At 47.0% G+C, this 12354-nt stretch overlaps 2 protein-coding genes across 2 annotated transcripts in view; both read left to right on the top strand.

Moving 5' to 3' along the window:
• Positions 1 to 12354, top strand: part of LOC143804614 (DNA-directed RNA polymerase I subunit RPA2-like) — a 391215-nt gene that overhangs the window by 41560 nt on the left and 337301 nt on the right.
• Positions 1 to 12354, top strand: part of LOC143808918 (DNA-directed RNA polymerase I subunit RPA2-like) — an 87117-nt gene that overhangs the window by 30540 nt on the left and 44223 nt on the right. Inside the window, 3 exon segments of the mRNA XM_077292097.1 lie at positions 7780 to 7916; positions 8556 to 8767; positions 9692 to 9863. Coding sequence (XP_077148212.1) covers positions 7780 to 7916; positions 8556 to 8767; positions 9692 to 9863 — 521 coding nt within the window.

Raw genomic sequence — 12354 nt, 5'->3', positions numbered from 1 at the left:
CCCACCACATCACCACACAATCCCGCCCCCCCACATACCACACATCTCGCCCCCCACCACATCACAACACATAATCCCGCCCCCCACCACATTACCACACATAATCCCGCCCCCCACCACATTACCACACATAATCCCGCCCCCCACCACATTACCACACATAATCCCGCCCCCCACATTACCACACATAATCCCGCCCCCCACCACATTACCACACATAATCCCGCCCCCCACCACATTACCACACATAATCCCGCCCCCACCACATTACCACACATAATCCCGCCCCCCACCACATTACCATACATAATCCCGCCCCCACCACATCACCACACATAATCCTGCCCCCCAACACATCACCACACATAATCCGGTGCCCCACAACACATCACCACACATAATGCTGCCCCCAACACATCACCACACATAATCCCGCCCCCCCAACACATCACCACACATAATCCGGTCCCCCACCACATTACCACACATAATCCCGTCCCCCCACCACATTACCACACATAATCCCGCCCCCACCACATTACCACACATAATCCTGCCCCCCCACCACATTACCACACATAATCCTGCCCCCCACCACATCACCACACATATTCCCGCCACACATCTTACTGAATCCAGTTTATTTTTTAGTTTACACTGTGAATAAAATGTATTAGTATTATTCAGATTTTTAATGATTATTATTGTTATTAACTTCATTTTAAGTTAATTTACCACCTGCGTAAACGCTATTGAATGTTTTCATCATTTAGTTTAATCACCAGCAGCGTTAATTAGATAGCAATGAGCGTGCCGAGCGTTAGCTGGCTGGAAACAGCTAGTTATATATATATATGTCACACACTGACATCCCAAACCCCACTGTGGCTTATAGGCAGACTGTCAGCCAGTGCTGAGGAGAATATGTGTAATAAATACATATATATGAGATACACAGCTGTGTGTGCAGACTATATAGAGAGCACACACACATCTATATATATATTAGTCACACACTGACATCCCAGACCCCACTGTGGCTTATAGGCAGACTGTCAGTCAGTGCTGCCCAGCACAGCGCCAACACCACAGCCAGCAATGCCGCCCACCCTGCACGTCCTGTGCGCGGCCTCCCGGAGCCCGCCATCATCATGTACACAGAGGCAGTAAGCGACCAGGAAGTGAGCGCCGCCAGTGGTGACTCCTCCTGCTGCTGGCACTGGGCGGGCGCTGCCGGGCGGAACAGACGGCGCTATGGGCGACAACTATGGCGCGCAGTCACCTCCTCGTGATGGGTAGTCCGGCTCTTTTTGGTAATCCGGCTCTTTCGGCTCACGAACCGGCTCTTTTTTTAAATAGAAATACGTTTTACACAGTCATCATTCCAGGTCTTTGCCTGTAAAGTGAGATCCTCATTATACACCTGTATAAGTATCTATTGAAGCAGTAAAGACTGTTTTTAGCATTGCGGTTTCCTCAGATTGTTAGCTCTTGTGAACAGGGCCCTGCTACTCGGCTGTAGTCTTAGGGTATTACTTTCTAATATGTGGCGTTTTTGGTACATTGCTGTAGTCATTCCCTCTTGGATAAGATTTATCTGCATCCGTATTTTTTCTGCAAATGGATGCAAACGCATGGAACTGCATCCTGATCAGGATTTGGTTGGAAATGTGAAATTCTGACTTCTGGGGCAGAGGGGAGAGAGGAGAGAAGAAAGGAGTGGGGAGAGACGGGTGAAAGTGAAAGGAAAAAATGGGGCTCCGAGCATGTGCAGTACGAAGTCCCCATGCAGATTGGACGCAGGCAGCCTGATTCGGGGGTTTCTACATTGACAATCATATGTCTTTTGGATGCGCTGCTACATACCAGGATGTCTGCAGATTTTTTTTAACACCCAATATTCGCAACAAGCTGTGTTTTGGGAGCACATGAAAAATCCTGATGCAAACGCAGGTCCAGGCATCCCCATGTTAAGTATAGCGATGCAATCTGGATCGAGATGCATCAGGATTGCTACACATCACAATGCACCGTACCAAAGCACTAGTGTGAAAGCAGCCCCACCCGTGCAGCCCCTAACCAGGTGCCCCATGTTATATACATGCTCCCAATACATTTTATTAGCACACTATAACATAGGGCACAAGCCCTTCTAGTGAGGCCGCTCACTGTATGACGGCACAGCATGCAGAGTCTACATTATGTCTGCATCCTGCTCCCATACAGTTTCATCACTTTCCCATACAGCACATCGCTTGCTTCTGAGCGTGCTCAGTCCCACATAATGGATCCCTGCACATGGAAGCACACAGATCCGTGTTGTCCAGGATCCGTGCTCCATGGTAATTCCAGACATGTAGCTACGGGTCCGTGTGCATCCATTTTCACACGCATTCTATATGATTGGAGCTGTACTAGATCTCGCAACAGGTTTTGCCTAAAATCACTTGATATTACCCTATCCTCAGCAGCAGCAACAACTGATGCCGTCCATCCTCCTCCCTGTAGTGCTCCTGTCTTGAATCCTCCTCAGTCCTGACTAATACTATGATACCAAACAACATAGCTCCCAACTGTCCCTCATTCTGCAGGACTGTCCCAGTTTTGAGCCTTTGCCATGCCAAGCACTCCCGCATGGGACGCTCTGCTTCCCGCAGACAGCAGGAGAAGCAGCCGACACGCCCCCTTGTGTTAAGCCATGTCCCTTACCCTTCAGTATGCGATGTATCAGCCGGTCATCCCTGCACCCGCAGAGCCTTACACCACATATTGGCTGCCTGCTCTTTGCGCACAGGACCTGTGATGAGGTCACATGAGGGGAGGAGTCAGGGGTCACATGATCGGGACCTTCATGGATTGCAGGACTCGGCTGTGCTGGTTGCCAACTTGCCACATGGTGCTGCTGGATGAGGTAAGTAAGCTGCCTTGTGTGGGGTCAGGAGGTGTACAGTGTGGATGTAGCAGAGCCATGTCTGTGTATGAGGTGAATGGAGCGGAGCCGTGTGTGTCTGAGGTATATGGAGTGGAGCTAAATATGTACGAGGTGTACGGAGCGGAGCCGTGTGTGTACGAGGTGTATGGAGCGGAGCTGAATGTGTACGAGGTGTACGGAGCGGAGCCGTGTGTATGAGGTGTATGGAGCGGAGCCGTGTGTGTATGAGGTGTATGGAGTGGAGCTAAATATGTACAAGGTGTACGGAGCGGAGGTGTACGGAGCAGAGCCGTGTGTGTACGAGGTGTATGGAGCGGAGCTGAATGTGTACGAGGTGTACGGAGCGGAGCCGTGTGTACGAGGTGTATGGAGCGGAGCCGTGTGTGTATGAGGTGTATGGAGCGAAGCTGAATGTGTACGAGGTGTATGAAGCGGAGCCGCGTGTGTACGAGGTGTATGGAGCGGAGCTGAATGTCTACGAGGTGTATGGAGCGGAGCCGTGTGTGTATGAGGTGTATGGAGCGGAGCTAAATGTGTACGAGGTGTATAGAGCGGAGCCGTGTGTGTACGAGGTGTATGGAGCGGAGCCGTGTGTGTATGAGGTGTATGGAGCGAAGCTGAATGTGTACGGGGTGTATGGAGCGGAGCCGCGTGTGTACGAGGTGTATGGAGCGGAGCTAAATGTGTATGAGGTGTATAGAGCGGAGCCGTGTGTGTATGAGGTGTATGGAGCAGAGCCGTGTGTGTATGAGGTGTATGGAGCAGAGCCGTGTGTGTACGAGGTGTATGGAGCGGAGCTGAATGTGTACGAGGTGTACGGAGCGGAGCCGTGTGTACGAGGTGTATGGAGCGGAGCCGTGTGTGTATGAGGTGTATGGAGCGAAGCTGAATGTGTACGAGGTGTATGAAGCGGAGCCGCGTGTGTACGAGGTGTATGGAGCGGAGCTGAATGTCTACGAGGTGTATGGAGCGGAGCCGTGTGTGTATGAGGTGTATGGAGCGGAGCCGTGTGTGTATGAGGTGTATGGAGCGGAGCTAAATGTGTACGAGGTGTATAGAGCGGAGCCGTGTGTGTACGAGGTGTATGGAGCGGAGCCGTGTGTGTATGAGGTGTATGGAGCGAAGCTGAATGTGTACGGGGTGTATGGAGCGGAGCCGCGTGTGTACGAGGTGTATGGAGCGGAGCTAAATGTGTATGAGGTGTATAGAGCGGAGCCGTGTGTGTATGAGGTGTATGGAGCAGAGCCGTGTGTGTATGAGGTGTATGGAGCGGAGCTAAATGTGTACGAGGTGTATGGAGCGGAGCTGAATGTGTATGAGGTGTATAGAGCGGAGCCGTGTGTGTATAAGGTGTATGGAATGCAGCCATGTGTGTATGAGGTGTATGGAGTGGAGCCATGTGTGTATGAGGTGTATGGAGCGGAGCCGTGTGTGTATGAAGCGTATAGAGCGGAGCTAAATGTGTACAAGGTTATGGAGTGGAACTGAATGTGCACGAGGTGTACGGAGCGGAGCCGTGTGTGTATGAGGTGTATGGAGCGGAGCCGTGTGTACGCAGCGGAGCCGTGTGTGCAAAGTGTACGGAGCGCAGCCGCATGTGTAGAAGTAGCTATGTCTGGCCATTATATGGTACAAAGTATCATGTGCGGCCAATATACAGTATGGATCATCTTGTGCCGTCATTATACAGTATGGAGCATCATTGGCAGCCAATATACAGTATGGAGCATCATGTGCGATCATTATACAGTATGGAGCATCATGTGGGGCTATTATACAGTATGGAGCATCATGTGCGGTCATTATACAGTATGGAGCATCATGTGCGGCCATTATACAGTATGGAGCATCATGTGCAGTCATTATACAGTATGGAGCATCATGTGCGGTCATTATACAGTATGGAGCATCATGTGGGGCCATTATACAGTATGGAGCATCTTGTGGGGCCATTATACAGTATGGAGCATCTTGTGGGGCCATTATACAGTGTGGAGCATCATGTGTGGTCATTATACAGTGTGGAGCATCATGTGTGGTCATTATACAGTGTGGAGCATCATGTGGGGCCATTATACAGTATGGAGCATCATGTGGGGCCATTATACAGTATGGGGCATCATGTGCGGTCATTATACAGTATGGAGCATCATGTGGGGCCATTATACAGTATGGAGCATCATGTGGGGCCATTATATAGTATGGAGCATCATGTGCCGTCATTATACAGTATGGAACATCATGTGCTGTCATTATACAGTATGGAGCATCATGTGCTGTCATTATACAGTATGGAGCATCATGTGTGGCCATTATACAGTATGGAGCATCATGTGCGGTCATTATACAGTATGGAGCATCATGTGGGGCCATTATACAGTATGGATCATCATGTGGGGCCAAAACAGAATTCATCATCTTTCCCCATCTCACACAACCCCCCCCCTCGCTGCCTTGGGATAATCCTTGACACTGATCTCTCCTTCAAACCACATATCCAAGCCTTTTCCGCTTCCTGTCGCCTTCAACTCAAAAATATTTTACAGATCCGTACATTCTTCAACCAAGAATCTGCAAAAACCCTCCTTGACTACTGCAACCTCCTGCTCTGTAGCCTCCCCTCGAACACTCTCGCACCCCTCCAATCTATTCTAAACTCTCCTGCCCGACTAATCCACCTGTCCCCCCGCTATTCCCGGCCTTTCCCCTCTGTCAATCCCTGCACTGGATCCCCATTACCCAGAGACTCCAGTACAAAAGCCTAACCATGACATACAAAGCCATCCACAACCTGTCTCCTCCATACATCTGTGACCTCGTCTCCCGGTACTTACCTGCACGCATCCTCCGATCCTCACAAGATCTCCTTCTCTTATCTCCTCTTCCCACAATCGCATACAAGATTTCTCTCGCGTATCACCCCTACTCTGGAACTCTCTACCACAACATATCAGACTCTTGCCTACCATCGAAACCTTCAAAAAGAACCTGAAGACCCACCTCTTCCGACAAGCCAACAACCTGCAGTAACCACTGATTGACCAAACCGCTGCACGACCAGCTCTATCCTCACCTACTGTATCCTCACCCATCCCTTGTAGATTGTGAGCCCTCGCGGGCAGAGTTCTCTCTCCTCCTGTACCAGTTGTGACTTGTATTGTTCAAGATCATTGTACTTGTTTTTATTATGTAGACCCCTCCTCATATGTAAAGCACCATGGAATAACAATAATTCTGGGAAACTACTTGGCGTAAAGTCAATTTGCCAAAATCTGTAACGAAGTTGAGCATAGGATTGACAGGACTTAGGTCCAGCGGCCACATTGGCTGGAAGAGCCCGGCGAACCTTCTCCTGTATGTTGGAATCATCACTGTAGAGTGATGCCTTCATGATGTACGGAGCCACCAGAGGAGGCGCTGTAGATGCCGGCAGATGAGGAGGGTTGTAGGGTTTTGATCAGACTGCTGACGTGGTTCGGGATCAGTGTTCTGTTATTCTTTTTGCTCAACTTTAGTCAATAGAGCATGGAGCGTGCAGAAATCTCTGGGTTTAAGGGTTTACTTAAAGGCCGGGATAATTGTGTTCATGTCAGGTTAAGCCACGAGACAAGTTATGCTTCCATTAAGTAATTACGGCAATCATAGTCACTGGACAGCAGAAGGCGCTTGTGGAGGAGAATGCCGCACGTGCACCATTTGCAATTTCAGGGTTTCCAACCAGCGTGGGTCCGATTGGGCTGAGAATCCTAGGAGATAGTTACATCTAAATGTATTCCCATACTACAGTGTTCTAGTATATAATGCGAGTTATCAAAAGATCACAGGTACGAGTTTTGTAGAGGGGCTAAAAGAGATTAAAAGTAGTATATAAAAAAAGTGTAAAATGGCCCCGAAAATGCAAAAAAATAAAAAAGTGAATTTGTTATATCCGCTTCTGTAGAAGTTTGATCTATCAAAATATAATGTAATTTTAACCCATAGAGCAAATAAAAAAAAAAATAAAAAGCGAAAGAAACGTATGTATCCCAAAATGGGACCAATAAAAACTACAGAAAACAAGTCATCACGCAGCTCAGTTGACCAAAAAATGAAAGTTATAGGTCTAAGGAAATGGCTACACAAACAAATAGGCTTTTATGCTTAATTTAAAAAAATGTATATATATTTTACTGTTTAAAAAAAAAAAAAAAAGACTCTTGGTGTTTTGCCATAATGGTGCTCACCTGCAGGATCGCGGCACATTTACCACCATAGAAATGAAACCCAAATTACAACGGTGGAATTCACTGCACCTGGAAATGTCATCCGGCTTGTCAGTGCAGTAAAGTGATTGATCTTATTCAAGTCCATGACTCGTCCTACAAATAACAAGCCCTCATATGGCTATGTTGACACAATTAAAAAAAGTTATAGCTCTTGAAAGAGGGGAGCGACGAAAGCACCAAAATGAAAACCTGGCTCCTACGGGAAGGGCAGTAAAATTAAATAGACCATCAGAAACCTTCACGGATGATGGATTCTGTAGGGAACAGCGTTTGAGTCTGGTTTCATACATCCGACATTCAGTGCTTGGACTGCTACGTCTGTACCAGTTGCTGGTTTCCTGACCCAAACTCACCATCTTCATGGGCACATATGATGCATCCATGTTTGAATGCTCCTGTGCCAGTCCAGAAATGGTGGTCCCAGCGTGTATTGTGAATGTCAGATATATAAAACCGGCCGCACAGTCATGTAGTAGATGCAATTTGGCTTTAGCCGATGGTAGTATTTGTGATACCATAATTCGTACGCCCAATGAAAAATGATTTAACCCATTCATTGCGATATATCGCTTGTTTTTCCAGGTCTCACGATCCGTTGTGTCCGAGATGAGCACACCGCTGCAAACATGAATCTGCATTACCTGGAGAATGGCTCTGTAATGGTTAATTTCATCTATAACAAGGAGCTCTTCTTCCTCCCCATAGGCTTTGCACTGAAGGTCAGTGTAGATCGTAAGTGACGTCATGATCTCATGTTCCTACACATTGCCAACACTAGCCCACAGAAGTCTTCTCGGAAACATAGTGATCAGAAAGATTTTGGCCCGTTCTGTATTTTGTGGTTCCCCTACTCTTGTTTCTTATCAGCAGGGTCAGCCATAGTATTGGTGTTTGAGCAGAGTGCCTTCATCCAGCCTATAGATGGCGCTACCTACTATATTGTTTATGGACTGCTGAAGAGCGGAAAATGCTATGCTTTTCTTTGTCCGTCAGTCCCGTAGACAATGAATGGTGCAGCGGTGCGCATGTGCAACTACCGCTGCATGCAAATATTTTATCACCGGACCTGTGGAAAGTGGTGATTGTGTGACCACCCCTTGGTCTGGGCTCCCTCACTGACCATCTAATCTAGTCCTGTGTCCAAAGTAGTTTCCACATCCGAAAAAAGAGTGGGTATGTAGCCATCTCTGTGCCTCCCACAAATATGAGAATGGGTTCCCTGTTCATATAGTAAGAGCACATAAAGTGTATTGCTGCCTGTGATGACAATATGGCCCTTGGACCTCAAAAGACCAAATTTGTATTATTTCTTAGCTATTTTGTGTCTCCGTCTGATCTGGTGTCTTTCACTCTTACAGGCATTAGTTGGTTTTGCCGACTATCAGATTTTCACAGAGCTGATCAAGGGAAAAGAGGGCAATTCCTTCTTTAGAGACTGCGTCACACAGATGCTGCGATTGGTGATGGAAGACGGGTGTCAGACCCAAGAACAAGTCCTCAAATATCTGGGAGAGCGTTTTCGAGTCAAGTTTTTCATGCCAGAGTGGTATACTAATGAACAGGTGGCAGAGTAGGGTTAGGAATGTGTAGAGTAGTTTCTATAATTGCTATAAAAGCAGCATTATTTAGCCCCCAATACAAGCACTTGTGCCATTATTCCTGTCCTGTTCAGTAACAGCCTTAGGCTGGAAAGATCATTCTACGTTCACATGTTGCAACTTTCAAGGTTTTTGCACCGAAAAATCAGCAAAACCTGATAGCTGCATTTTTGCTGCGTTTTTGCGGTTACCGATTACTTTCAATGGGTGAAAAAACGGTAAAAGAAGTGACATGCTGCAGTTTTCCACATCAGTCAGGATAATAAAACCAATGTGATGGATTTCTGAAATCTCATAGACTTTGCTGGTGATGTAAAAACACAGCTTAAAATTTGCATTTAAAAACCATAGCCTTAGTGGTTTGTATGGTAGAAGTATATATTCGGTTAGTCTTTCTAGTTTGGAATTATTCAGTATAAAGTGATGACATCTCTCTAGAATATGCTGTCACTTTACTTGCCAGTAGGGGTCTGACCTTCGGCACCACCACTAGCCCATGTAGTGGTGGAAACACAGGACCTGGATTCAGTTGCTTTCTCTGAGTCCAACCTTGGGGGCTTCCTCCAAACTTGACAGTTTTTACCCATCCACTGGTTTGGTTAAACAAGAATACCCCTTTAAGCCTGGAATCATACATAGCTGTCAGAAGTGGATGCGGTTTATGTGTGAAGTATAAAGGAAAGACTTATTCTTCTCCTGCCCACTGGATTCACATCCAACTTTGGCTTGAAAAACTGCATCAAAACTTTCCTGTGTGATTCCAGTCTTACACCTACTGGGAGAGAGAAACCCAGCAACGGCCGACATCCATCGACATGTTGTGTTGAGCCTTTAGTAACTTTTGTACAGAATCCACCATTGTTCCCTGTAATTACCACCGTTTTGTCTATTCACAGACAGTGCATTTGCATACATCTTAAAACCAACGTTGAGAAATTCTACATGCTTTGCCACATGACCAGGAAACTTTTTACTTTTGCAAAAGACAAGTGCATGGAGGACAGTACGGACAGTTTAATGAGTCAGGAGGTCCTAACTCCAGGACAGCTGTTCCTCATGTTTTTAAAGGTACGTAGATCAAATCTCATTATCAATCCGTAAAGAAATAACACAAAGGTTCTGGTCCCTTCATCCACTGTGTGCTAATTATAAAACTGTGGTCTATATGAACAAAGGGGTCTATAAACACCCTCCAGGAAGGAGCTCAGGTGTCAATTAAGAAACACTCCCAATCTTTTTGCCTACAAACTTTGGAAATGTGTGTACTGTAGTGCTGGGCATTCTTCCACTGCGCCATATTTTCAGAGCAATCATTCTGGATATACACTGCTCAAAAAAATAAAGGGAACACTAAAATCCCACATCCTAGAGATCACTGAATGAAATATTCTACTTGTAAATCTTTATTCATTACATAGTGGAATGTGTTGAGAACAATAAAACCTAAAAATGATCAACGTAAATCACAACTAATATCCCACGGAGGTCTGGAGTTGGAATGATGCTCAAAATCAAAGTGGAAAATGAAGCTACAGGCTGATCCAACTTCAGTGGAAACGCCTCAAGACAAGAAAATGATGCTCAGTAGTGTGTGTGGCCTCCACGTGCCTGTATGACCTCCCTACAACGCCTGGGCATGCTCCTGATGAGGCACGGATGGTCTCCTGAGGGTTCTCCTCCCAGACCTGGACTAAAGCATCCGCCAACTCCTGGACAGTCTATGGTGCAACGTGACGTTGGTGGATGGTGCGAGACATGATGTCCCAGATGTGTTCAATCGGATTCAGGTCTGGGAATGGGCGGGCCAGTCCATAGCTTCAATGCCTTCATCTTGCAGGAACTGCTGACACATTCCAGCCACATGAGGTATGGCATTGTCCTGCATTAGGAGGAACCCAGGGCCAACCGCACCAGCATATGGTCTCAAAAGGGGTCTGAGGATTTCATCTTGGTACCTAATGGCAGTCAGGCTACCTCTGGCGAGCACATGGAGGGCTTGTTCCAAAGAAATGCCACCCCACACCATTACTGACCCACTTCCAAACTGGTCATGCTGAAGGATGTTGTAGGCAGCAGATCGCTCCCCACGGCGTCTCCAGACTCTGTCATGTCTGTCACATGTGCTCAGTGTGAACCTGCTTTCATCTGTGAAGAGCGCAGGGCGCCAGTGGCAAATTTGCCAATCCTGGTGTTCTGTGGCAAATGCCAAGCGTCCTGCATGTGAGCACAACCCCCATCTGTGGACGTCGGGCACTCAGACCATCCTCATGGAGTCGGTTTCTAACGGTTTGTGCAGACACATGCACATTTGTGGCCTGCTGGAGGCCATTTTGAAGGGCTCTGGCAGTGCTCCTCCTGTTCCTCCTTGCACAAGGGCTGAGGTAGTGGTCCTGCGGCTGGGTTGTTGCCCTCCTACAGCCCCCTCCACATCTCCTGGTGTACTGGCCTGTCTCCTGGTAGCGCCTCCAGCCTCTGGACACTACGCTGGCAGACACAGCAAACCTTGCCACAGCTCGCATTGATGTGCCATTCTGGATGAGCTGCACTACCTGAGCCACTTGTGTGGGTTGTAGAGTCTGTCTCGTGCTACCACGAGTGTGAAAGCACAACCAACATTCAAAAGTGACCAAAACATCAGCCAGAAAGCATTGGTACTGAGATGTGGTCTGTGGTCCCCACCTGCAGAACCACTGCTTTATTGTGTGTGTCTTGATAACTGCCAATAATTTCCATCTGTTGTCAATTCCATTTGCATAACAGCATATGTGAAATTGATTGTCAAACAGTGTTGCGTCCTAAGTGGACAGTTTGACTTCACAGAAGTGTTTGATTTACTTGGAGTTATATTCTGTTGTTTAAGTGTTCCCTTTATTTTTTTGAGCAGTGTATATTTGTTCAGTTTCCCCGCACACTGTTCTCTAAGTTCTGCTCTTTTTTCCATGAGTTATCTTTAACAATTTTTATGTCGCTTATTAGTACCCCTCGCGAAGGCCTTTCTAGCGTCTCAACCTACACCAATAGGAACTGAGCCTAAATTTTGTGCAGAACAATTGCAACAGATTCCCCTTAACACTATCACAGTTAATAATTCAGAGACAGAATGGGTTAAATGGGTTAAGTTTCCAGCCTAAAGGGTATCTAGACCTCATTGGTTTCACTTGTACCCAAAACAAAAGGGGAGAGGGATCCGATAAAGATCTGAGGGCGTAGTCCATATTCATTAAGAACGGAGCAATAGTGGAATTACAAAGAATCAAATCTATCTGTGACATTGGATGATATTTGAGGTGGCGCAGGAGAAAGCGCTTGAGTCATGACTAGTGATGAGCGAGTATACTCGTTGCTCGGGTTTTCCCCTAGCACGCTGGGGTGACCTCCGAGTATTTGTAACTGCTCGGAGATTTAGTTTTCACTGACGCAGCTGAATGATTTCCAGCTACTAGCCAGGCTGAGTACATGTGGGGGTTGCCTGTTTGCTAGGGAATCCCCACATGTAATCAAGCAGGCTAGTAGCTGTAAATCATTCAGCTGCCGTGATGAAAACTAAATCTTCGAGCAG

Source organism: Ranitomeya variabilis, chromosome 2, assembly GCF_051348905.1.
Source record: "Ranitomeya variabilis isolate aRanVar5 chromosome 2, aRanVar5.hap1, whole genome shotgun sequence".
NCBI lineage: Eukaryota > Metazoa > Chordata > Amphibia > Anura > Dendrobatidae > Ranitomeya > Ranitomeya variabilis.
Note: the sequence above shows the minus strand (reverse complement) of the source record. Positions and strands in the feature narration are given on the sequence as shown.